The following is a 27207-nucleotide window of genomic DNA, read 5'->3' as shown; positions in this document are numbered from 1 at the left end:
AGTAATACCCCCAAAAATTGTGATGACTTTACATTCCCCATATGTCTACTTCATGTTTGAATTGTTTTGGGAATGATATTTTATTTTTTGGGGATGTTATAAGGCTTAGAAGTTTAGAAGCAAATCTTGAAATTTTTCTGAAATTTACAAAAACTCAATTTTTAGGGACCAGTTCAGGTCTGAAGTCACTTTGCGAGGCTTACATAATAGAAACCACCCAAAAATTACCCCATCTAAGAAACTACACCCCTCAAGGTATTCAAAACTGATTTTACAAACTTCGTTAACCCTTTAGGTGTTGCACAAGAGTTATTGGCAAATGGGGATGAAATTTGAGAATTTCATTTTTTTGCCTAATTTTCCATTTTAACCCATTTTTTCCACTAACAAAGCAAGGGTTAACAGCCAAACAAGACTGTATCTTTAATGCCCTGACTCTGCCGTTTACAGAAACACCCCATATGTGGCCGTAAACTACTGTACGGCCACACAGCGGGGCGTACAGTGAAAGGTGCGCCGTTTGGTTTTTGGAAGACAGATTTTGCTGGACTGTTTTTTTGACACCATGTCCCATTTGAAGCCCCCCTGATGCACCCCTAGAGTAGAAACTCCATAAAAGTGACCCCATCTAAGAAACTACACCCCTCAAGGTATTCAAAACTGATTTTACAAACTTTGTTAACCCTTTAGGTGTTGCACAAGATTTAATGGAAAATAGAGATACAATTTCAAAATTTCACTTTTTTGGCAGATTTACCATTTTAATATTTTTTTTTTTTCCAGTTACAAAGCAAGGGTTAACAGCCAAACAAAACTCATTATTTATGGCCCTGATTCTGTAGTTTACAGGAACACCCCATATGTGGTCGTAAACCGCTGTACGGGCACACGGCAGGGCGCAGAAGGAAAGGAATGCCATACGGTTTTTGGAAGGCAGGTTTTGCTGGACTGTTTTTGTCCCATTTGAAGCCCCCCTGATGCACCCCTAGAGTAGAAACTCCAGAAAAGTGACCCCATTTTAGAAACTACGGGATAGGGTGGCAGTACTACTAGTTTAGGGTACATATGATTTTTGGTCGCTCTATATTACACTTTTTGTGCGGCAAGGTAACAAGAATTAGCTTTTTTGGCATCTTTTTTTTTTTTTTTGTTATTTACAACATTCATCTGACAGGTTAGATCATGTGGTAATTTCATAGAGCAGGTTGTCACGGACGCGGCGATACCTAATATGTATACAATTTTTTTAATTTATGTAAGTTTTACCCAATGATTTCATTTTTAAAACCCAAAAAAAGTTTTTGTGTCTCCATAGTCTAAGAGCCATAGTTTTTTCAGTTTTTGGGCGATTATCTTAAGTAGGGTCTCATTTTTTGCGGGATGAGATGATGGTTTGATTTGCACTATTTTGGGGTGCATATGACTTTTTGATCGCTTGCTATTACACTTTTTGTGATGTAAGATGACAAAAAATTGCTTTTTTTACACCGTTTTTATTTTTTTACGGTGGTCACCTGAGGGGTTAGGTCATGTGATATTTTTATAGAGCCGGTCGATACGGACGCGGCGATACCTAATATGTATACTTTTTTTTTAATTTATGTAAGTTCTACACAATGATTTCATTTTTGAAACCAAAAAAATCATGTTTTAGTGTTTCCATAGTCTAAGAGCCATCATTTTTTCAGTTTTTGGGCGATTATCTTAAGTAGGGTCTCATTTTTTGCGGGATGAGATGACTATTTGATTGTTACAATTTTGGCGTACATGCAACTTTTTTGATCACTTTTATTACCTTTTTTTGGGAAGTAAGGTGGGCAAAATTTCAATTTCATCATAGTTTTTTATTTTTATGGCGTTCACCGTTCGGGTAAAGTAACATGACCGTTTTATAGATCAGGTCGTTACGGACGCGGCGATACCAAACATGTGTAGGGAATTTAATTTTTTTCATTTTTAATCAGTGATAAATGTGTTTTTTGATTTTTACTTTTTTTTTCACTTTTTTTACTTTTTTGAAGATCCAGTGGGTCTGATGTCTGTATAATACAGTACTGTACTCTATATAGGGTACTGCACTGTATTTTACTTACACTGAACAGATCTCTGCCTTCAGCACAGATCTGTTCAGCACCATGGACAGCAGGACGCCTGAGCAGGCATCCTGTTGCCATGGGAACCTTCCCCGTCTGCTCAGAACTTCGCAGACGGGGAAGGGTGAGCACAGGGCTGAGGGGGGCTGTCTGGGGGCTCTCTACATCGGGGGGCTGCAAAGGCACAGCAGCCCCCCGATCGGAGAGGGAGGGAGCTCCCTGAGCTGTTAACCTTTTCCATACAGCGGTCCGTACGGACCGCTGTATGGAAAGGGTTAAACGGCTGACATCGCATCACCGATGTCAGCCGTTTATACCAGGGTGCCAGCACTTGCTGGCACCCTGGTATATCCACTGTACACCAACGATTATTCAATGGGAGGCGGGCGGGGGATCGCGATCCCGCCTGCCGCACCGCCCCCACCGCCCGCAACCCCCCCCCCTGCACCTCCCCACCGGGCTAAAATCGTTCAGAGGTGCGCCGACATGGGGGGGGTCACGGGACCCCCCCGCGCATTTAGCCGAGGTGCCTGCTCAATGATTTGAGCAGGCACCGGGTTCCGATCACTGCCAGCCGCACGGTACGTCATGGGTCCTTAAGGACTCGGGAAACATGCCGTACCGATACGTCATGCGTCCCTAAGGGGTTAAGCCAGATAAAAAAATAAAAGTCTCAATAGGGGTAGTATAGAAAGTGGACTAACTTCTCAAGACACAAGTGTAAGACTTAAAGGGGTTGTATCACTTCAGCAAATAGCATTTATTATATAGAGAAAGTTAAAACAAGGCTCTTACTAATGTATTGTGATTGTCCATATTGATTCCTTTGCTGGCTGGATTCATTTTAAAGATGCACTGAATTTATCAAATATCGTGTAACATTAAAACGTTGCAGACTTCAAAAATGCCCCTCAAAGTATCCAATTCCAATGGTTTCTGTTTGCAAAATGCATCCAATAGGTTTAAGCCCCTTTCACACGGGCGAGAATTCCGTGCGGGTGCAATGCGTGAGGTGAACGCATTGCACCCACACTGAATCCGGACCCATTCACTTCAATAGGGCTGTTCAGATGAGCGTTGATTTTTCACGCATCACTTGTGCGTTGAGTGAAAATCGCAGCATGTTCTATATTCTGCTTTTTTTTTTCACGCAATGCAGGCCCCCCATCTTCTTTCAGGACCTGCCAAAAGACCTTTGACGTAATCACGCTCACCACGTGGTGAGCGCAATTACGTCATCAAAGGTCCTTTTGCAGGTCCTGAAAGAAGATGATATAGGCTACACGATCAAGTGGATGAGGTGAGTAAATTATATTTTTTAACCCCTCATGCCACATTTTAGTAAGCATTCTGTATAAAGAATGCTATTATTTTCCCTTATAAACATGATATAATGGAAAATAATAAAATCTACAGAACACCGAACCCAAACCTGAACTTCAGTGAAGAAGTCCAGGTTCGGGTCTGGGTACCACAATCAGTTTTTGTCTCACGCGCGTACAAAACGCATTGCACTCGCACGGAAAAAAATGATCAATGCAATGGCAGTCAAAACTGACTGAAATTGCGTATGCACTCGCGCGATTTTCCCTGATCGCAGACGCAACGCATCCGGTCTTAATCCGGACAAGCACGTCAGCAAGGGGCCTTGAAATCTGCAGATAAACTTGTGTTTCTGCTTAGACTGTGTTGCCAAGGAAGTTTAGTCTCATAATGTCAAGTAATATCTGGTATGATTAGCCACCTTTTTACCAGGAACTGAAATGCGTTTGTGAATAATGTTCTTGTTCAGTTAACAGTAACTTAGAGTATGGGAATTGTTGGTCAAGTTAAAGGGACACTTCCATCAGAAAACGATATAGGTGTGTAGAATTTTCTATTTTTTATATATATATATATATATATATATATATATATATATATATATATATATATATATATATATAATATTATATAATATATAATTTACACTGCTCAAAAAAATAAAGGGAACACAAAAATAACAAATCCTAGATCTGGATTAATTAAATATTCTTCTGAAATACTTTGTTCTTTACATAGTTGAATGTGCTGAAAACAAAATCACACAAAAATTAAAAATGGAAATCAAATTTTTCAACCCATGGAGGTCTGGATTTGGAGTCACACTCAAAATTAAAGTGGAAAAACACACTACAGGCTGATCCAACTTTGATGTAATGTCCTTAAAACAAGTCAAAATGTGGCTCAGTAGTGTGTGGCCTCCACGTGCCTGTATGACCTCCCTACAACGCCTGTGCATGCTCCTGATGAGGTGGCGGATGGTCTCCTGAGGGATCTCCTCCCAGACCTGGACTAAAGCATCTGCCAACTCCTGGACAGTCTGTGGTGCAACGTGACGTTGGTGGATAGAGCGAGACATGATGTCCCAAATGTGCTCAATTGGATTCAGGTCTGGGGAACGGGCGGGCCAGTCCATTACATCAATGCCTTCGTCTTGCAGGAACTGCTGACACACTTGAGCCACATGAGGTCTAGCATTGTCTTGCATTAGGAGGAACCCAGGGCCAACCGCACCAGCATATGGTCTCACAAGGGGTCTGAGGATCTCATCTCGGTACCTAATGGCAGTCGGGCTACCTCTGGCGAGCACATGGAGGGCTTTGCGGCCCTCCAAAGAAATGCCATCCCATACCATTACTGACCCAATGCCAAACCGGTCATGCTGGAGGATGTTGCAGGCAGCAGAACGTTCTCCACGGCGTCTCCAGACTCTGTCACGTCTGTCACATGTGCTCAGTGTGAACCTGCTTTCATCTGTGAAGAGCACAGGGCGCCAGTGGCGAATTTGCCAATCTTGGTGTTCTCTGGCAAATGCCAAACGTCCTGCACGGTGTTGGGCTGTAAGCACAACCCCCACCTGTGGACGTCGGGCCCTCATATCACCCTCATGGAGTCTGTTCCTGACCGTTTGAGCAGACACATGCACATTTGTGGCCTGCTGGAGGTCATTTTGCAGGGCTCTGGCAGTGCTCCTCCTGTTCCTCCTTGCACAAAGGTGGAGGTAGCGGTCCTGCTGCTGGGTTGTTGCCCTCCTACGGCCTCCTCCACGTCTCCTGATGTACTGGCCTGTCTCCTGGTAGCGCCTCCATGCTCTGGACACTACGCTGACAGACACAGCAAACCTTCTTGCCACAGCTCGCATTGATGTGCCATCCTGAATAAACTGCACTACCTGAGCCACTTGTGTGGGTTGTAGACTCCGTCTCATGCTACCACTAGAGTGAAAGCACCACCAGCATTCAAAAGTGACCAAAACATCAGCCAGGAAGCATAGGAACTGAGAAGTGGTCTGTGATCACCACCTGCAGAACCACTTCTTTATTGGGGGTGTCTTGCTAATTGCCTATAATTTCCACCTGTTGTCTATCCCATTTGCACAACAGCATGTGAAATTGATTGTCACTCAGTGTTGCTTCCTAAGTGGACAGTTTGATTTCACAGAAGTGTGATTGACTTGGAGTTACATTGTGTTGTTTAAGTGTTCCCTTTATTTTTTTGAGCAGTGTGTGTGTATGTATGTATATGTATATGTATATATATATATATATATATATATATAATGGGATATAATAGCCAGAAGACCATTGCATGATTGTGATCTTGTGTATGTGTTGGATTTGCAATCTGCACGTGTGACCATGGCCTTGGTGTCTTTTGCTCTGTAGGACAGATCTCGGTCTAGGCAAACACTTGGTGCCAAGGTTCTCAGCTGGTCTGTAGAATTCCCAGAAATCAGTATATCTTCATAGGAAAATAAGTGGTATAATTGCGGTATAAACCCAACCATAGGGAAGTTTCCTTCAGTGCAGCAGATAACTAGCAGCATGTTTCTGCTCGATAATTCCCATTACAGGCGCTGACTGCTAGCTCTGAAGCATTTTTAATGCTATATTATTATTGATATGGGCAGCACGGTGGCTCAGTGGTTAGCACTGGTGCTTTGCAGCGTACAAAACCACATATTTATAGGTGGTTCGAATCCGACCAAGGGCAACATCTGCATGGAGTTTGTATGTTCTCCCCGTGTTTGCGTCGGTTTCCTCCCACACTCTTTAAAAGACAGACCGCTGAAATCAACTCTCCTGTCTCTACTCTATGCTGCTGTTAGTCTGGGCAGCATAAAGTTGATGACGGGTTCCCTTTAAATTGTTACTATGCTACGGTTTGTCACATATGCCATTGTTGTACTTTGCTCCTTTTTACCCTTTTTATTTTATTTTAATTTTTTGCTCCAGTTCTACGATTTATTACTTGGTGGAACAAAGACAGGTTTATCTTGCTTTGCAAAGTGTGTGTTTGCAGCTGTGTTTATTGTGTACATGTGCATTATAATTCTAATCTCCACCTCACTTTTGTACAAATCTAAATCCTTGGAATTGTTTTGTTGTGTTTTTTTTTTTTCTGTGGATTTTACCCTATGCATGGCAAACGGTGAGATCCACAGTTGATATCGGCAGCATAAATTGACATGTTGTGGATTTAAATTATGTGCCCCCCCCCCCCCGGCCAATTGACACTGGATTTCTTTTTTTGCAGTGCAAGGGTGACTTTTTTTTTTTAAATCTCATCCACTTTGCCGTTACTGTAAAAGATTGCATATTTTCTGTACACAAATACAGAGTGTTTACACCATGCATGTGTGAACATATTTTTTTTTATGCAGTAAAATTTCTTTTCAGCTGGGTTCACACATTGCAGCAGTGAGACGTACAGCCCATTACAGGTTTTTACAGCTGAAGCTGTACTTACAGATGTAAAGTGTTCCTCTAGATTTATAGTAACAGTCTCTGCTCCAGAAGCAAGGCAAAGAGGCCGGAGACCCTTAGAGCTGTGACAAGCTCAACTGTTTCTGCTTCTGACATGGAATAAAGATGGAGGGGGCCACTTGGTGTGCTCTACTTAATTAACATAGAAACATAGAAACATAGAATGTGTCGGCAGATAAGAACCATTTGGCCCATCTAGTCTGCCCAATATACTGAGTACTATGGATAGCCCCCGGCCCTATCTTATATGAAGGATGGCCTTATGCCTATCCCATGCATGCTTAAACCCCTTCACTGTATTTGCAGCTACCACTTCTGCAGGAAGGCTATTCCATGCATCCACTACTCTCTCAGTAAAGTAATACTTCCTTATATTACTTTTAAACCTTTGCCCCTCTAATTTAAAACTGTGTCCTCTTGTGGTAGTTTTTCTTCTTTTAAATATGCTCTCTTCCTTTACCGAGTTGATTCCCTTTATGTATTTAAAAGTTTCTATCATATCCCCTCTGTCTCTTCTTTCTTCCAAGCTATACATATTAAGGTCCTTTAACCTTTCCTGGTAAGTTTTATCCTGCAATCCATGTACTAGTTTAGTAGCTCTTCTCTGAACTCTCTCTAGAGTATCTATATCCTTCTGGAGATATGGCCTCCAGTACTGCGCACAATACTCCAAGTGAGGTCTCACCAGTGTTCTGTACAGCGGCATAAGCACTTCACTCTTTCTACTGCTTATACCTCTCCCTATACATCCAAGCATTCTGCTGGCATTTCGTGCTGCTCTATTACATTGTCTTCCCACCTTTAAGTCTTCTGAAATAATTACTCCTAAATCCCTTTCCTCAGATACTGAGGTCAGGACTGTGTCAAATATTCTATATTCTGCCCTTGGGTTTTTACGCCCCAGGTGCATTATCTTGCACTTATCCACATTAAATTTCAGTTTCCAGAGTTCTGACCATTCTTCTAGTTTTCCTAAATCCTTTTCCATTTGGCGTTTCCCTCCAGGAACATCAACCCTGTTACATATCTTTGTGTCATCAGCAAAAAGACAAACCTTACCATCGAGGCCTTTTGCAATATCACTTATGAAGATATTAAACAAAATCGGTCCCAGTACAGATCCCTGTGGAACCCCACTGGTAACATTACCTTGTTTTGAATGTTCTCCATTGACTACAACCCTCTGTTGTCTGTCACTCAGCCACTGCCTAATCCACTCAACAATATGGGAGTCCATGCTCAATGACTGCAGTTTATTGATAAGTCTTCTATGTGGGACAGTGTCAAAAGCCTTACTAAAATCTAGATATGCGATGTCTACTGCACCTCCACCGTCTATTATTTTATTCACCCAGTCAAAAAAATCTATAAGATTTGTTTGACATGATCTCCCTGAAGTAAACCCATGTTGTTTTTCATCTTGCAATCCATGGGATTTTAGATGTTCCACAATCCTATCCTTTAATAGGGTTTCCATTAATTTGCCTACTATTGATGTCAGACTCACTGGTCTATAGTTGCTCGATTCCTCCCTACTACCTTTCTTGTGAATGGGCACGACATTTGCCAATTTCCAATCTTCCGGGACGACTCCTGTTACTAATGATTGGTTAAATAAATCTGTTAACGGTTTTGCCAGCTCACCACTAAGCTCTTTTAATAATTTTGGGTGTATCTCATCAGGCCCCTGTGACTTATCTGTCTTCACCTTAGACAGCAAACTTAGAACATCTTCCTCTGTAAAGATACATGCATCAAACGATTTAATAGTCATTCTTTCTAGTGGAGGTCCTTCTCCTTTTTCTTTTGTAAAAACTGAACAGAAGTATTCATTAAGGCAGTCGGCTAGCCCTTTATTCTCTTCTACATACCTTCCGTCCTTTGTTTTTAATTTAGTTATTCCTTGTTTTAATTTCCTTTTTTCATTTATATATCTGAAGAATGTCTTATCCCCTTTTTTCATAGACTGAGCTAGTTTTTCTTCTGCCTGCGCTTTAGAAGTTCTTATAACTTGCTTGGCCTCTCTCTGCCTAATCTTGTAGATTTCCTTATCTTCATTGCTCTGGGTTTTTTTATAATTACAAAATGCTAGCTTTTTATTTTTAATGATTTGGGCCACTTCTGCTGAGTACCACATTGGTCTCCTCCTTTTTTTGCTTTTACTGACAAGTCTAATGCAATTTTCTGTTGCCTTCAATAATGCACCTTTTAAGTAGTCCCATTTCTCCTGGACTCCATGTAATCCGTTCCAGTCTGATAAGGACTCATTTATGACTAATTTCATTTTTGAAAAGTCTGTTTTTCTAAAATCTAAAACTTTTGTTTTTGTGTGCTAATTGGTGTGCTATTGTTGAATATCAGATATTGAATTTTCAGCCTGGTTCTTGTGTATGTTGGATTACTCTGTGCATATTCTGCTTATTCTTGTGCCGCCTTGTTTACCGGATTACCCTTTGCCTACTTCTTGCTTGCTAGTGTGCATGACCTCAAACTGTTTAGTGACCATCTCCTGCCTTTTTGTCTCTGTACCTTTTTACTCTCTTGGTTCTGACTCTGCTTGTTTCTGTTTCTATTGGATACTGTTTTGGCTTTGACATTTGACTACCCTATTTTCTGATTTCGGCTGGTACAACTATTCGACCTGTCTGCTCCACCTGCCAGCAGCTACCCGCTAAACCTAAGGTAGACTTCCTTACCACCCGAGCGGACCATTCAAGGTTAACTAGCTAGGGGCTATCATGCTCAGGAACCTATTCTTCTGTAAGCAGGGATCCTGTACTGATATAGGTGCTACTGATAACTTGACCAGCTTTTTGTTGAACCGGTGAGCTAGCGTCAAATTGGGCAGTGGAAGTTGTCACATTATAAGATTCCGTTAAATATCCTGGACAAAATCCTGCAGCTTTCAGGGACCAATGTGACTGTTTTTATGGTCCACTGACCTATTATTAAAATAATGATTTAACTATATTGGCGTTAATATTCTTCTAGGTTCATAATAATCAATTTGATCCGTCTTAAGTGATTTCAGCGTCCTTGACTGTATTCTTCTGCAATTTATTCCCCTGACAACAGGTGAAGAATGTGCCATCAAATCCTGAGCGGGTTCCGGCCATGTCAGAATACAACGAGAAGGTCAATGGATCTGTTATGGAGCACAGGAGTGTGAATGGTCTTCAAGCTTATTCTGAACACAGCTTCAGATCACAACCGTGAGTTTACTTCTACATTGTGTGCTGTTCCTGCTATAGGCCGTGTAGCAGTCAGTCATTTATGTGCTAATTTCACATTGTGCTACGTGTCTGTCACCGTTCTGCAGTCGGAGAGGGTGGTCTGTAAAGGGCTTGCTGTAGATCTTGCATTACAGTATTCAGAGATAACTGCACACAACCATCAACTCTGTAAACCTTTTTGTGTGTGTGTGTTATGTACACAGATCTGTGAGAGTGGATTGCAGCAGGAATGGATGTAGAAATTAACAATTATGCAGTATTTTGTATCGGAAGTACTGATTTGTATAATCAGTGAGCAATGACATTGTATTCTCTGAATAGATTTCTAAAATGTCTACCAAGACTAAGCAGTTTACTCACCTTCTGATGGTGACCTTTGGGAGAACTAGAAAATTAATAAAGGTAGAAACAGTTCTGTACTTAAGTTTACAATCTGTCAGCTGATTTGTACCAGTGAACCTGGCTGACCTGTTACATGTGCACTTGACAGCTGAAGGCATCTGTGTTGGTCCCATGTTCATAAGTGCCTGCATTGCTGAGAAAAATTAAGTTTTAATACATGCAAATGAGGCTTTAGGAGCAATGGGGGCATTGCCATTACACCTAGAGGCTCAGCTCTCTCTAACTGCTGTGCCCTCTGCACTTTAAAAGGTCCAGGTAATAAAAACATCATAACGCCTGCCTCTGATAGATGCCCTTTAAATTCCCAAAATTGGGACATTAAAGCTCTGCCTGGGTAAGCCTCCAAGAGTCACTTTTGAAGTAAATTTGCATAAACCTTGCCATTTTGTGGTTAGATTCCAGGGGTTTCCTTGCCAAAATTGGGACAGTTGGCATGAATGGCACTACTGCACCCATTGAACTACCCTTAACAGCATTTCCTAACAAACAAGGCTAGAGCTTTTCAAATGCTCTTATGGCCTTGCGCTGCGAGAGACAGATTAGTTAACGTACAGTGCACACTTCTCTTACACATTCAATAGCTGCTGGCCGAACAATCTCCCAACTCCCTCATACACATACGGTTCGGCTGAATGTGTTTTGTTTTTTGTTTTTCCCATGGGAAAAATGGAGAAAGCCGCTGCCAGATAATTCTGTCAGTGGCATATCTCCTGGGAGAACAAAATCATCAGGAGAAAATATTCATTTTGCCCAGTCTCTCTCCCCAATATCGTCTGTCGGGAACTCCCCCTCGCGTGCGGGCCATAATACACCAATGAATACACCAATTGTAGTCTGGCCGCACACATTGATTAGATAGCTGTTGGTTGAACACTCTTTCAGCTGACCACTGTCTAGTCCCTACTTCCCTCCTCCCCAATACACATGTGCTCAGCTGAATGTGCAGGTGTCCTAAAGGGGGGAAAGGTGAGAAACCTGCTGCCAGACTTCTGTCAGCAGCTCAAGAACAAGGGGATTGGGCAGTTGAAATCCATCTTCTATCGGGGGAGAGTTGGGATGTCCCCATGTATATCAAGTGGGTGGCCGGTCCTGCTGAAATCCGGTTTGGCTGACACTTATCTAATGTGTATGGCCAACTTTATAGTATGGCATGGCAGAACCATAGATGACAGTTCACATTGGGAGACCATGGGTAGATGATGTATCCAGTGTAGGAAATATACTTAAAAATCTAATATCTAAAGAACCCATGAAGTGATTTATAATGACCTCTATCCTATATTGTGTTTTTGATATACACACGTTACAAATGTATATTATTTTATTTTTTTCTCAGAATTCTGGAAGAGGTATACCCACAGAAAAATGAATCTGGCTTTGCACCAAATGCTTACAGCAGCAGCTCTGATACAAGCAAGAAAGCGCCACCGAAAAAACGGTCAGGCAGACCAATGAGATCTCCCAATGACTATGATGCAGACTACATAACAGGAGGAGAGTCTGGTGACGAACTGGATGATGATGATGATTGGGAAAGGTAAATTTGGTGGAGACCTAACATTTCCATAATCCAGCATTGACATGACTATACAGGTGCTTACATAGGTAAAATGGAGCAGAACCAGTTAGGCCGGTGTACAGACATTTCATGGCCAGTTTTATGGTCTTGTCCTGTTTTTTTGCAAACACAAACTTATCTGTTTTTTCATGCAGTGAATACCCTCGCATCACTTCAGACCAACAGAGACAAGACTACAAGCGAGAGTTTGATGCCGATCTCCATGAATACAAGAGGTTACAAGCAGAGCTGGAGGAAGTTTCAAAATCCATGCTTCAGCTAGATGAAGAATTGGATCAGCACCCAGAAGGAAGCCAGTCATACAAGGTCTGTTTATAATAGGTGTTGATGGGAGTAATTTACTTTTCAGGTTCACTGCCTGCCCTTTGTCTTGCAATCTTTTTCCTTCAGTTTTTGGAGCATGTGTGACTTACAGCAAAGCTCAATTTACTAAAGTTGCCTTTAGTATTTTATTAAAGTGACCTTCTGGTGGATCTGCAGTCTCTCAAAAAGTGGTCACAAATTCTTTCAATCTGGGATTTTCATGATAAACCAGTGCTGACCCTTATCATGAATGTCTACCTGTCTAATAATTTTTGTTGCAGTCTGTTTTAGTTTTATATATTCAGTAGTTATAGTAGGATAACCCCTCTGAAGAGGGTTAAATTGGCAAAGACAGCTTATGCCCTATTGATGCATATGGACCCGATAAGAGTGGGGTTTCCTGATTTGAGGCTCTCTTTCTATGAGCCAGAGTGGAGAACCTCTAAGTAGACATCTCATCCATGTAAGGCTCCATTCACACGTCCGCAAATGGGTCCGCATTCGTTCCGCAATTTTGCGGAACGGGTGCGGACCCATTCATTTTCTATGGGGACGGAATGGATGCGGACAGCACACAGTGTGCTGTCAGCATCCGCATTTGCGGAGCGCGACCCCGATCTTCAGGTCCGCAGCTCCGCAAAAGATAGAACATGTCCTATTCTTGTCCGCAGCTTGCTGACGACAAGAATAGGCATTTCTATAGGGGTGCCGGGCGGGTGTGTTGCGGGTCCGCAACACACCACGGACGTGGGAATGGAGCCTAATACTATATTTCTCTTGCGGGGGTGTGACTTTTCTCCACATGGTCCAGCATTGTTTAAAATAGGGACGGTCTTCATCAGACAACCCCCCCTTTAATAGGTTTGATAACAAACGTAATTACTAGGTATACTGCTGTAAGAACTTTAGCACTAATGTTTCTTCTTATTCCTCTTAGGCCGTTGCGGATGAATATAATCGTTTAAAGGATATTAAATCGGTAAGAATTTTTTCTAGCTTTAATAATGATGTGCATGTCAGTGATACCACAAATAAGCTGCTTGGTAGATAAACGGCAATGCTTCTAGGAAAGAAACTCTATGCCTACTATGTTCATTGGGAAGAATGCACAGAAGCAGGACTTGATGGCATCGCTGCTAAGAGGCAAAACTCCCCATCGAAAGCAATGATGAAGGTTTCATTAGTTATATGGCAACGCATCCCTTCGTCAGGTCAATCTTCAGGTGATGAACTGATGAACGGACCGATGTGGTCCTGAAATACATTTACCATTCAACAAATAGTAGGATTTTTGTCTTACCTGTAAAATCCTTTTCTCGCTGAGTTAATTGGGGGACACAGAAGACCATGGGTATAGCTGCTGCCACTCAGAGGCGACACTAAACAAAAGTGTTAGCTCCTTCTTCTCTCAGCTATATCCCTCCCGCAGACACTGAGCTAATCAGTTTCTATGAAAGCAGCCAGGAGAAGCCAACAGAACACAATAAAATTTAAGAAAGGCGAAGATGAGTCAGAATCAAGAACCGGAGGGACCCATCAAGGAGAGCCAGTAATGTGCTTACGGGGTGGGAGCTGTGTCCCCCAATGAACTCGGCGAGAAAAGGATTTTAAAGGGAAGACAAAAATCCTACAGTCTTGCTCGTATCATTGGGGGACACCATGGGAGGTTAAAGAGCAGTACCATGTGGAGGGAACAAGACCAGAATGAATCCAAGCCCTGTCATAAGGCCCCCCGCACAGAATTGCGGGGGGAGGACACAACCGGACCCCTGAAAAAAGGACCGGAAGAGCCAGTCCCAGGAAGGCCAGCCGGAGATCGTCTGAATACCCAGATGCCCTGGCTGGACAGAAGAACTGCCCCGGGGACATAAGCCATGGCTTAGGAGACTTCGGAAGAAGTGGAGAGCACACTGAATATTCACGAGATGGACAAGAATGAAAACAAGTCAGGCGCCAGACCAACGGAGCGACTACAGGACAATACCGGAGAGAGAAAACATAACCTGGGCCCAGAAGACTTCTAAGGAAGGTGATGCCCAAGGACCAACAGACACGACATGGTAAGAGAAGAAAACAAACAGAAAATGGTGTCTGGATACCAGGGGCCAGAGAACTGCGGGCGTCACAAATCTTACCCCCCCCCCCCCCCCCCCCCCCCTCATGGGGAAAGAAGTAGTAGAGGTGTCAGAAGGCGACAACCCCCAACTCCATACCAGGCTGTCAAAGAAGAGCACTCCAGCAGAACCATTAACAGATCAGGGCTAGAGAACCTGGATGTCAGGCATGACCATGGCCCATAAGAAAAGAATATCGAGGGAGAGAAGAGACACAATGGGAACAAGGCAGTGGAACCGACCCAAAAAACTGCAAAATAATTGGGGAGTAACCTGGTAGGAAAAGAGTTTCCACCGGGATAAAAAAAAAAAAAGTCCCCTTTAGACCAACAGCCAAGGGGTTTGTCTCATAAGAATGTTCCCCAAGGAGAATGATAATGTGGTAAGCAGAGACATGGAGAGGAGGACCTTAAGCTTCATAACAAGAGAAGAGAGAAGCCGTCTGATACATATGGAAGGCTGCCTGAACTGGCAGACCTAACTGGAAGCTAAAGAAAAAGTACCGAGGCCAAGGGAACAGGTAGAAGCAAAGTACATGTCTAAAAACATAAAAGTTGCGTAAACCCATCAGACATTATCGACCGCCGCTGCGGACCAACTCCGCCTAAAGAAGAGGAGGCGGCTATGAGAGGAGTGTACAAAACGGCCAGACCGGAACCAGATATGGGATAAATACTGCACCAGGAAGGGTGTGCGGACATCGAACGCCACAAAGTCCCAGAAAAAATCGCTAACGGAACTATACTACCCGCTCAGATACTCCACAGCAGAAAGGGGGCCTACAAGAACCCGACGTCTATGGAAACTGGCCAAGCAAGCAGAAACAGCATCTGGGGAAGTGGAACTACTCTCCTTGTGGAAGGGGAGAAGTAGAAGAGGCTGATACGGTTCAGTAGAGAACTAGTGTAAGTGGTGACAAGGACAGTATGACCGCCGTACCCGGTGCGGGAAGAAGTGCAGACAACTCACAGAAGCAAACTGGATAAGTGCATACCCAAACTTCCACAAGTAGAGAAAGCTGATGCTGTCACTGTAGCAGATGGTAGAGGCAATGCACGACATGTGAAGGGAACAAGGCACTAAACCATTGGTAGGTTATACCAGGTACAGAAAACCGCACTAGTGCCTACCAGAAGTGAGCAAACCCATCACCAGTAGCATGGCTTGGTATGGGCATTTGACCAGCGCCATAAGGAATAAGTGAACCGATCAGCCACCGCCTCAGGAACACTATACATACCATGCCTGGTAAATGTGTTGCAGAAAACCGCACGAAATGCCAGGGTCGATACCCCACATGGAGGAAGGGGATGCGGCAGGAACCCCCGGTGCCGTGCCCACTGACAATGCCTCCTGTAAGCCAGAAACAGTGACTGTTGGCATTTGAAGGAAGAACGCAAAAACTCCCCTTGGGAAAGGGGTCACACAGTAGTACCCACGGAACAGGAGTAGCCCAAAAATCTACGGCCAGCGCAAAGACTGCCTCATAGGGGAGGCCATACCATCACCTATGGCCTCTCCAGAGGGGAGACTCTACCTGAAAATGAGGTCAAACCGCAGTAGCGAACATGAACTGTTGGTAGCGCAATACTCCACCAGGGAAGGAAGAAAACTGGCAACCCGTGCAGATGTTCCTCCTACTAAAGGAGTTTGGACGCAGAGCGTGCCAAGGAAAAGCAACAAAATTAGAATGCTCCGCATGGGGACTCAAGGCACGACGAGAGGCATGTTGTGGGTTAACCCCCCCTGGAAAGACAGATTTCCACATAGCCGCCCAACCTCCAATCCGTACAACGACTACCTGAGGAAAATGATAGTGTGCAAGTAGTCACAGTATCCCATGGTAGTGCCAAAATACCGCCTATGACGGGGGATAAGGCAATTGTCTGTGTCTAGCGAGGAGACCACCCTTGGAACGGGATGGAATGCGATAAGGGGATAATGCGATAGGGTGGAAGATTCGAGAGGTAGTGGGAATACTCCGCCTATGGAAAGAGGGATTGAAGGTAAGAGTTGAACGGCACTCCTCATTTAGTATGGACGGTGCTCAGTGGTATGTGTGTGTGTGTGTGTATATATAATAGCAATGTTGATAGCAAGACCACGGCACTCGAGAGAGAATGTTGCATAAATATCTTATTTATTTTCTTATATTTTATTTTAGTGTGTGTGTGTGTGTGTGTGTGTGTGTGTGTATATAGTTACTCCGCTTACAAAAAAAAGGGAAACCCGACAGATGTACAGGGTCCACTGGTAGTGGATGGCACTACTGGTTGTGCAACTACTCCGTCAGTAGGAGGGTAATGCAACAGGATCTACAGTATGCAATTGTGGTGCAACTAGTCCACCTAATGAAGGTGGAAATCCAACCGGACAGGATTAGTGCAATTACTCCGCCTAAGGGACAATTAACACGTCAGTAGTGTATTGCGGCTCCTCAAATTGCGGATTGGCAATACACCCGGCCGGCACCCCGATAGAACTGCCTATTCTTGTCTGCAATTGCGGACAAGAATACGACATGTTCGTTTTTTTTTGTTTGTTTTTTTTTTTTTTTTTTTTCGGAAATGCAGATAGCACACTGTGTGCTTTCCGCATCCATTCCTGCCCCATAGAGAATGAATGGGCCCGCACCTATTCCACAATTTGCGGAACTGATACGGACGTATGAATGGACCCTTAGGAAGGAGAGTAATGCTACAGTCTGTATAGGACCCAGTGGTAGCACAATTACTGCAGGGAATGGGTCACAGAATTTACAGTACCCAGTGGAAGTGTAAATACACCCACTAAAGAAGGAGGGCAATGCTACCGGGAATATATGATTCAGTGGTAGTGCCAATACTCCGCCTATGGAAGTAGGGAAATGGTACGGGATGTACAGTATCCAGTGGTATTGCTAGTACTTCGCTTATAAAAGGAGAGTAATGTGACAGGCTGTACAGTATCCAGAGGTGAACTAAATACTCAGTCTATGGAAAGAGGCCTTGGTACCGGATGTATAGGGTCCCATGTGCAAATACCCTGCCTATGAAAAAAGAGCAATGATACAGAATGAATAGGATCCAGTGGTAGTGCAAATACTCGCCTAAGAAAGGAGGGTAATGCCACAAGCTGTACAGAATGCTGTAGAAGTGGAAGTACTCCGCCTAAGGAAGGAGGATAATGCTACATTGCTACAGGCTGTACAGTATCCAGTGGTAGTGCAATTACTCAGCCTATGGAAGGGTGTAATGCTACAGGCTGTACAGTATCCAGTGATGGTGCAAGTACTCTTGCCTATGCAAGGGGGGTAATGCTATAGGATGTACAGTATCCTAGTCGTAAGCAGCTAGCGATAATAGCTTTGGGAATTACATTCAGCCCCAACCCTATCGACCCTTTTAAGAGTGATAGGTAATTATTTTTCCCCCAGCCACAGAAGCACTGAGGCAAGGAAGGGGTTAAGTAGGTTGGGGGCGGAGCTCAGTGGGCCGAAGATATGTGCGCGAAAGTTTCGCGCTCTGAGGGTACAGTCCCCGCCGCCCCCCCCCCCCCCCCAAACCCTCTGGGAGAACCCTCTGGAGCTTGCACAATTTTTATATTTTATTTATTTATTTTCGTGAGGGGAAGGCAGAAAAGACCTCCATATGAAATCTTAGGCATACAGAGGTACAGTTAGCATTGTGTACCTAAACAGGGAGCCATATTATGCCCCTGTACAAAGGTTTTAATATGGCTTTGTGCATTGGGGTTTATGCAGACATGTTCATTAAAAAGTGTATTCCTGCTAATTTTTTCTTTTCTAGGTTTCATTCTTTTGCAGTTTTATGGTTTTATCATGAATCAAGTCAGGCTGGGAATTCAGGCTTTTGCAAAAAGTTAACAAACCTTTTATGTATAAGGCTACTTTCACGTTTGCGTTCGGAGCGGATCCGTCTGGTGTCTGCACAGACGGATCCGCTCCTATAATGCAAACGATGGTATCTGTTCAGAACGGATCCGTCTGCATTATATTTCAGTAAAAAAATCTAAGTCTAAAAGTTAGTCAGACGGATCCGTCCTGACTTTGCATTGAAAGTCAATGGGGGACGGATCCGTTTGAAATTGCACCATATTGTGTCAACTTCAAACGGATCCGTCCCCATTGACTTACATTGTAAGTCTGGACGGATCTGTTTGGCTCCACACGGCCAGGCGGACACCCGAATGCTGCAAGCTGCGTTCGGGTGTTCGCCTGCTGAGCGGAATTGAGGCCAAGCGGAGCCAGACTGATGCATTCTGAGCGGATCCGCATCCACTCAGAATGCTTTGGGGCAGTACGGATCCGTTCGGGGACGCTTGTGAGAGCCTTCAAATGGAGCTCACAAGCGGAACCCCGAACGCAAGTGTGAAAGTAGCCTAAGTCTTGGGGCTTTTTGTAAAGGGAAAGGTGGTACAAGACATTTAAAAATGTGGCAGAAAGCAGGGGTGTTATAAAATAACAAAATGGTGGTGTCGTTTCCAGGTGCATAATACTTAATTATTACAACACATTGCTTACATTCTGCCATATTTTTAAATGTCCTGGACAACTCTAATAATTTTGGATTAATAGAAAAAAAAAAAAAAGTAGGTTTAAAGGTGCAGCTCTTATGTTAGTATACAGTTGGAGCAGTTTCTAATTTGATTGTGAAATCGCAACACAAACATTGAAAAAAAACCCATTAAGAACAAGTCATACGTTTCAAAATAAGTTTTGCTACATTAGGATATTTCACAAGACACTGGTGGAATAGTGATTGTGATTTGGGATGTTTAACCTTTGTGATCACAATACTGAAGACCTGGGAAGATACTGTCACTTTGTATTTTTCCTGCATGGCCATGACAGTCAATGATTAGACACAAGCCGAAAAATAGCCGACAGGAAACAAAGTGGCAGGACTGTCTGCCACTTGACCTATATGACCCCTGCCAGTCGATGTTATGACCTCTGCCAGTTGCACATCGTTGGCATATGTCACCAATGTCATTTGAGGCAACCCTGCTGAACGATTGTAAGGCAAGCTTGGGTTCTAATGATTTGTATATGGGATTAAATGCCTGGTATTGTAGTATTCTTGCTGTACTGTGATTTTAAAAATCTGTTCTCTTAATGCAGTCTTCTGATTACAAGAACAAGAGGAAACATTGCAAGCAACTCAAAGCCAAGCTGAACCACATCAAGGGTATGGTCAGCGACTATGACCGGGGCAGATAAAAGCAACTGATTTTCAAGATTTGGGAAGACATTTTTTTTTCTTCTCTGTTCCACTTTCTTCTCTGTTCCACAAATTGAGGTCACTGGCCACAATTTTGTTCCTGTAGTCATGTTTTCTTATTTCTCCAAAAGGATGGATATGCATTCCCACTCCCACACTGATTTTTTTTTTTTTTTTTTTTTCAAAGGTTTTAAAATGTACATAAGCTTATATTTATAAGGAGTTTATAGATCTACTAGTTTCTATTTCTAATCCAAGTCCTTTTTATATCTAATTCTACTAACCCAGTAACTGTGACCAAACACAAGAAGTCTTCCCGACGTAAACGACAATTGACTTTTTTTTTCTTTTAAGATCTGTCTTGTCCATGGGCACTAGACCCCCTTCCCCCCCAAATGCTGCTTAACACTTTTTCTTTTTACTGTAAGAAAAGTAGGCATCCGTAATGGCAAGAAGATCTTCTGCATGTTGGAGGATCTTTTGGCCATAATAGACTCTGGTCATCATAGCAGGACACAGAGTGCTTCTGAACAGTCTAGTTTCTGGCCTGATCTGATGGCCATCTTTACACCCCGGTAAGCCAGTTTTAGACATGAGTAGCGTATGACTTAAATAAAACTCATTCTACCAGTTTTGTAAAAGTGTGTGCAAGTTACTGTGCTATCCAGCCTTATCTTTATTTTAATATCCCTAAAGACCATTGTTGGCATTGTGAATGTTTAATCGTAGGATATGTTGCGACACTATGTATTTTTTTTTTTTTTAACCTAAAAAATGTTATGGACTCCTCAAATACAGCCACGTGTTTTGCTTTTTGCCTTGCTTTTTGTTTGTACAAAATTTCAATGAATGAATATTCATATCTTATTATGTTGTATATTCTCTTAAAATGTAATAAAAATTCTAAGAGGAGATAAAGGCATGTGAACAAGCTTTTGTGCTCCACTCCAGATTGTATGTTCAGCCACCTTGTGTGTAAGAGCACATCAGTTATCCAGTTGGTTGGCTCCCATTAGAGGGCATCTGTCAGCAGGTTTGTACCTATGACACTGGCTGACCTGTGACATGTGCACTTGGCAGCTGAAGGTCTCTGTGTTGGTCCCATGTTCATATGTGCCCACATTGCTGAGAAAAATGCTGATTTAATATATACAAATGAGCCTTCAGCTGCCAAGCGCACATGTAACAGGTCAGCCAGGTTCATAGGTACAAATCTGCTGACAGATGCCCTTTAAAGAGAAAAGGCAAAACTGATTTTATATTTTCTTTTATATTGTGAAATAAACCACTGGAGTATTAAACCTGTTCATTCATTGGCAAGACTATGGCTGCTTACTTGGTAAATACACACATTGCTGTTCTTGTTATCTTAAAGAAACACTTCAGCGTTTATTTTTATTTTTTTATCTTTATTTTTTTTTTGGGGGGGGGGGGGGTTGTGTATAAAGTGCATTGTAGGCTATAAAAAATACTATGCCACCTCTGACTTAGATTTAATGCAGGTTACGTTTCCTGCTATGCCATTTGTTCCCTCACACTACGCTGCTCTTCTGAGTGCTATCTTTGCGCAGTAAGTAATAGCTAAGTTACATAGAACCTCTGTTCCCTTGCACTGCAGAGTCTTAGTGCATTCCTGTGTGATGCAGCTTTAGGCCTCTTTCACACTACCGTTTTTTTTTTTCCGTTTTGCGGTCCGTTTTTTGTGGTCCGTATACGGAACCATTCATTTCAATGGGTCCGCAAAAAAACGGAATGTGTTCCGTATGCATTCCGTTTTTCCGTTCCGTGGAAAGATAGAACATGTCCTATGTTTGTCCGCAAATCACGGTCCGTGGCTCCATTCAAGTCAATGGGTCCGCAAAAAAAACGGATTACATACGGAAATGCATCCGTATGTCTTCCGTTTCCGTTCCGTTTTTTCTGAACCATCTATTGAAAATGTTATGGCCAGCCCAATTTTTCCAATGTAATTACTGTATACTGTATATGCCATACGGAAAAACGGAACAACGAAACGGAAACACAACGGAACCAAAAAACGGAACAACGGATCCGTTAAAAACGGAACGCAAAACACTGAAATGGACATACTGTAGTGTGAAAGAGGCCTTAGGCTGTTTCCCCTAGCCTCCTGCTTGTGATATGTATTTCTTTACGAGCACATGAGGTATGGTGGCACGGCACTGCTGAGGCATGGCTGTGGTGCAGCTTGATTCTCATGACTATTAGCAATGGACAGTAAAAGATAAAAAAACAATAAGTTTGTAATTATTTAGTCGAATACTGCCGTGGCTTGCATGGCTGCATGAGTCTCATCTGCTGCCCCCATACAAGCAGGAGGCAGGAAGAGCAGTGTTAACTTGCATTTCATAGACCTACACTGGAGATTGTGCAGACACAGATGGTATAGATGGGCGGTATGAGTTGAGTGAGTTGTATAACTTTGCAGCTCATCATTGTAGGGACTTTCCTACTCGATCACTGCACCCCTGCTCCTTTGGATACAGCAGGAATGATGGGTTCAGCAGCATTCTGTATGGGGAGGCATAGGGACAAAGTGAACAGAACTTGATGGGGACGACGAGAGGGGTCTGAGAGCTGCCAGGACGGATGCCATCCAGTAATTCACAGAAGGTTTTTCACAAAGGGGAGACTGACAGGAAAGCAGTTCTGGTGTGGTGGTCAACTGGGATCACATGACACAGCCGACCATATTGAAAGTACTTAGCATGTATGGCTGTAACTGATTTGGCATGAAACAAGTCACACTACTAGAATCTTGTTGGTGAATTAGCATTCTAGGTCCCAAAAAATTTCTGGAGTGTTTCTTTAAATGGTTTGTGAGATTAGAAAAACAGACCTGCTTCTTTCCCAAAAAACACCTGGTGTTACAGCTCAGTACGATTTCAAGTGAGAAAGACTGAACTGCAAAACCAAAGGTCGAATGCGAAGAGGGACACCGTTTCTGGAGAAAAATAAGCAGACTTTTTCTAATCTCCCATAACCCAAAAAGTAGCCTTGTAGTTTTTTTGGGGGGAGAAGTGTTTGTGTTTTTCAAGTAGTTTTAAATCAATATATGTAAACTACAAAAAATAAAACACTTTGCTGCATATTTTTATATTTACGTGTCATTATTCTTAAGATTTTACAATGTTTCCTGTGAATTTAACTGTATATATTTTTTTTATGTAATGTTTCAGTTTGTAAAAAGTATAGCGAGCCTATAAGTAGACAAAGTTGATATTTTTTTTTTTTTTTTTTTTTTTTTTTTTTCTTCTTGTTAACTTACAATAGTGGATCATTTAGCACTTTTTTTTATTTTATTTTAAAGGCGTTTCCCTGCCCTTTTTAGATATTGATGTCCTATCAGGTTATCAACATCTAAAGATTGGTAACTCCCTTTTAAGGGTTATTGGAGAAATTTTATAGATGCAATATTGTACTTGTACTGTGACTCATTGTTAATAAATGGTTTTCTAATCTCTTGCATAGGAACATGTGTGGTTTTTCATACTTCTTGCCAAAACAGTTATAAAACTAGAAAAGCTACAATTTCTGGGGAAATTGTGTGAAGCGTTCTTGCCTCCACCAGTAGTCTACAACTGGAGTGGGCGGAGTAACTGGGTGGAGTGTCTTGAGTAACTGTTGTGTGGCTGGAGTAACTGTGGAAAGGTTGGACTGGGCAGAGTAACTTTATGGAGTGGGCAGAGTAACTGGAGTGAGTAAAGATAGTAAACATTAAGATCAAATTTAAAAAGTGCACATGGCAAGCTTGATAGTGAGAAATGCATTTCAGCTTTTATTTATTTTATATAGCACATTTAATTGCAATGTTGCCCAAAGTGCTTCACAGTTACATTAAAACATTTATAAAAACATTGGCAGACGATTTGTGTAGGGGGGCTTGAAAATGAGGGAGTGGTGGCAGTTTAGAAATCATGTCCTGATTTTTCAGCTCACACTCTAGCTTTTGTCACTGCTGGCTGCTCACACACCTGGGTTCCTATGGCAACTCACTCTACAGCAAGGGCAGAGAATAGCAGTTAAAAACAAACTGCTCACTTCACTGGCGGTTGCCATCTTCAAACGGTTGTAGTTGGACAGTTATAAATCCTACAGCAAAGAGCTTTATATTGTGAGAATCACAAGACCAAGACCTACATTTTGATGCATAGTATGTCTCTGAAATATTAAAAATGAAGGCACAGTCGCAATTTAGAAATTGCTCTTTAAATTTGAGGTGGCTAGACTGGAGTTTCAATGGGCGGCAGGGATAGCTGAACGTTTTGATAAGATTTGTGTAGGTGGGCTTGAAAATAAGGGAGTGGTGGCAGTTTAGAAATGTCCGGATTTTTCAGCTCACACTCTAGCTTTGAACATTCCGCCCTTCATTCCTATAGGACCAATTTCACAACAAAAACGCTGATATTTCGTGAACCATCGGTATATTACTGTCTATGTAGTGTAAAAACTGTGGGAGGAGTTAGGGTGGTAAATTTGGCTATAATAAGAATATACTGTAAGTGGTCTTGCCATGCAAGAACACTTAATTATTATAGCTAATTAAAGAGGTTGTCACTACTTGAGTTTTTGAGTTTATAATTTGTCTCCATGAATCATGACATGTGCCGTCACAGTTCTCCATATGAACAGATAAATTACAACTATATACTACATCTATGACTGAGTTAGCCATAGTAACAAATCTCCCTTTAGACATTGGGTATAGTGGCTCACATTTTCTAACGTGAGTGTATCTAGATTATGACGTAAAGGAGGATTCACACGACCATGAATGGCCTGGGAAATTCAGTCCGGGTTTCAGCTGCATCTCCCGGGCTGACTGTGGCTCCCATGAGCTGAACTGACTATCATAGTAATTTATGATAGTTCGTATCTGATCGCTATTGCTTCATACTCACATGATGGTTCCGCTTCCAGAAATAGCCACCACATTGTTCTCCACAAAGGTTGAATCTCCATCCTCTATTCTTGAACCTCCCCCAAAGACTCCAATGCGTAAAGACTATCGAACAGAAGAATATACATCTGCTCTAGTGGTGAGCGAACAGGATTTATCCTGCTATATATGAACCCAGTAATGAAATACATTAATGCATGCGCTGCTACTTATGTTATGGACCATTAAGACAAAAGGGATACTTGCTTGTTGAGAACTATGCTTAGCTAAGATGGCGGCCAGGCATTCAGCCAACGCCTATAAACTAGAATCTTACTTTGTGTTTTTATTATGTGCTTCTTTGTGGTTTCCGTTCAGCTCAAGCAAGCAGTTTCAAAGAAAGCAGTAGTAATGGCTTCACCCACCAGCAAGGGGGGGAGGGGGGAACTTCCTCTTGTCATCAATCTGACAGAAAATACAGAGTTTATAGCCAATAGAAAAGATACACGCCACCTTACACCCCCCACTCCTTTCCGTCCCATATACTGTCTGCGATACTGCAATAAACCAGAGATCCTGTTATGACCCCCAGCTGTGTGTTGTCTCAGTATTGATCTCTCAGTATACGTATACTTTAACATTAATTAATTTGGAGCAGTACATCAACCGAACTGGCAGCTTAACCAGAACAATTTTAGCGCCCATCGTGGGGCTTGAGGATTGGACCCTCTGTTCCCGTACCTCCGGAGACTAGACGAGGAGAGGCGCACTAATGGACACCGGGATCGAGACCCGTAATACGAGGTAGGAAAGCTGAGTCATCTTGCCTATAAAGTGTCCCCTGGTGTAGCCTCTTGAAGTTCGTCTGAGAGAGGGGTGCGGCAGCAGTCTGGGACGTCCTCGAGGGCATGAAAGTAAGAACCCCATATGTTTTTTAAAGTCTTGATGTACTGTGTTGTGCCTATAAGTTGTGAAGACCCTGTTGACAAGTATCGCTGACTGAGACACGGAGTTCTCCAATTAGCCTGTATTGGAGTTCAGCCCGGCATCTGACTCAAATCTCCATAAAGGGGACGATCACAGAAGGGGGAGAGCGGTCCGCAATAGCCCAGAGTGTGCTGACCGGGACTTAAAGGTCTTCATGTCCAGTGAGAAATATTTGTAGTTGAAATCCGCTCGCATCAAACTTTGTGTAAGGAGAGGTTAATCCCTCAACCGCAGTCAAAGGTGTTACCATCTTGAATTCTTGCTGAGCACTCCCTCTCCTCCACAGTCTGCTCACCTTTTATTTAGTCACAGTAACAATAGAAAAGGGGCTGGTCGGTCACCCGACCACTTACTTTATGTATTAGGGATACAGGAAGTGATGACACAGGAAGATGAGAAAGTTCAGGTACATGTCAAAGGACAGGGGAAGGCATCAACATGGCCGAACAGTGCAATGCACACACCCCATCCCTGTATAAGGAAGGATGAGTCATGTCCATTGTCTGATCAGCCAGGTGGCCGCCCATCACTGTCAGCATGGACCTCATTCAATACTGCTCAAAGTGACCAGTATCTAGTGAAGATCATTCTACTGGCTCTTATAGGTTTGAGATTATCTGCGAGACATTGCTACGGCTATTGTCAGTATACGGTACGAGTATACCGACAAGGCGGATATGCATGTCTTAAAAGCAGATATGTATCCAGAAAGGGATAGCGAAGCCGCAGCAGAGGTATAATATGTATCTCTCGTTATGCAGACTTCACTTCTTTAATGTGTATAGACATTTGAAGGGAAGAAGCCCAGTGCATTGCACTTAGTGCTCACAAACCGGCAAACGCCCCCCTACACACTGAGAACACGTCTCCAAGCCACGTAGCTTCGGGAGGTGTCTCAGGAGGTGGCGTTTCGCGTTGGTCGCCGGCTGGTTTGGAATCCTCTGCATCTGGTCCATAGTTTGGTCTCCAGGGCGTCTTGTCTGTTCGGGCTTCGGTAACTCTGTTGATTAGACATCAGGAACATCTCACTCCGGCGTATAGAAGGAATGGAAACAAAAAAACATAAGTACATGTCCTATTTCCTTTCGCCCCGATCCAATGGAAAACCAGTGACCCCCCAAGACCTCCTAAAGCTTTAAAAAGGATTCCGACCCTTACTAGTCATAGGAGCAAGGCAGAGGCGGAGCTGTCAGTATGGGCCTGACCCTTGTCAATGGTGTCTGCTAGCCAGGCATAACCATACCACATCTACTGGTCGCCTAGTTGCCTGGACACCCATACAGGATTAACAAGTGAGGAGCAGGAGCCAGAGCTAATATTAAACCTATAGCTGATATTACCCTCTAGGAATGTATCGTTATGTGCTATCAACAAATGTCTCCTTGTGGCCCTGGCTAGTTTGAGGTGCGTTTCCCTCCCTAAAAATAAAACTAAACAAATAAACAAAAGTGATACTCTTCATTCTTTGACTTAGTTGAGAAGCTTCTTGCAATGACTGGTGTGGATCCAGTTGTCTCGTCCCTCGAACTTCAGAGAGATTGGCGTCAGCAGCAGCACCTGGAATGG

The 27207-nt window shown here is 42.9% G+C and overlaps 1 protein-coding gene and 1 long non-coding RNA gene across 2 annotated transcripts in view; one reads left to right on the top strand and one right to left on the bottom strand.

Moving 5' to 3' along the window:
• OCLN (occludin) overlaps window positions 1-20516 on the top strand; it is a 38467-nt gene extending 17951 nt beyond the window's left edge. The window contains exons 5-9 of the mRNA XM_040421483.1: window positions 9977-10113; window positions 11873-12073; window positions 12250-12421; window positions 13356-13397; window positions 19655-20516. Of these exons, the coding sequence (XP_040277417.1) occupies window positions 9977-10113; window positions 11873-12073; window positions 12250-12421; window positions 13356-13397; window positions 19655-19753 (651 nt within the window). The 3' untranslated portion in view covers window positions 19754-20516. The remainder of the gene's footprint in view (window positions 1-9976; window positions 10114-11872; window positions 12074-12249; window positions 12422-13355; window positions 13398-19654) is intronic.
• A 2288-nt stretch (window positions 20517-22804) lies between these two features.
• Window positions 22805-23242, bottom strand: LOC120992475. The gene is made up of 2 exons (XR_005776983.1): window positions 23064-23242; window positions 22805-23027 (listed from the first exon to the last, which is right to left on the bottom strand). It is a non-coding gene; the product is annotated as an uncharacterized LOC120992475 (long non-coding RNA).
• Window positions 23243-27207: the final 3965 nt, after the last annotated feature.

Source organism: Bufo bufo, chromosome 2, assembly GCF_905171765.1.
Source record: "Bufo bufo chromosome 2, aBufBuf1.1, whole genome shotgun sequence".
Lineage (NCBI taxonomy): Eukaryota > Metazoa > Chordata > Amphibia > Anura > Bufonidae > Bufo > Bufo bufo.
Note: the sequence above shows the minus strand (reverse complement) of the source record. Positions and strands in the feature narration are given on the sequence as shown.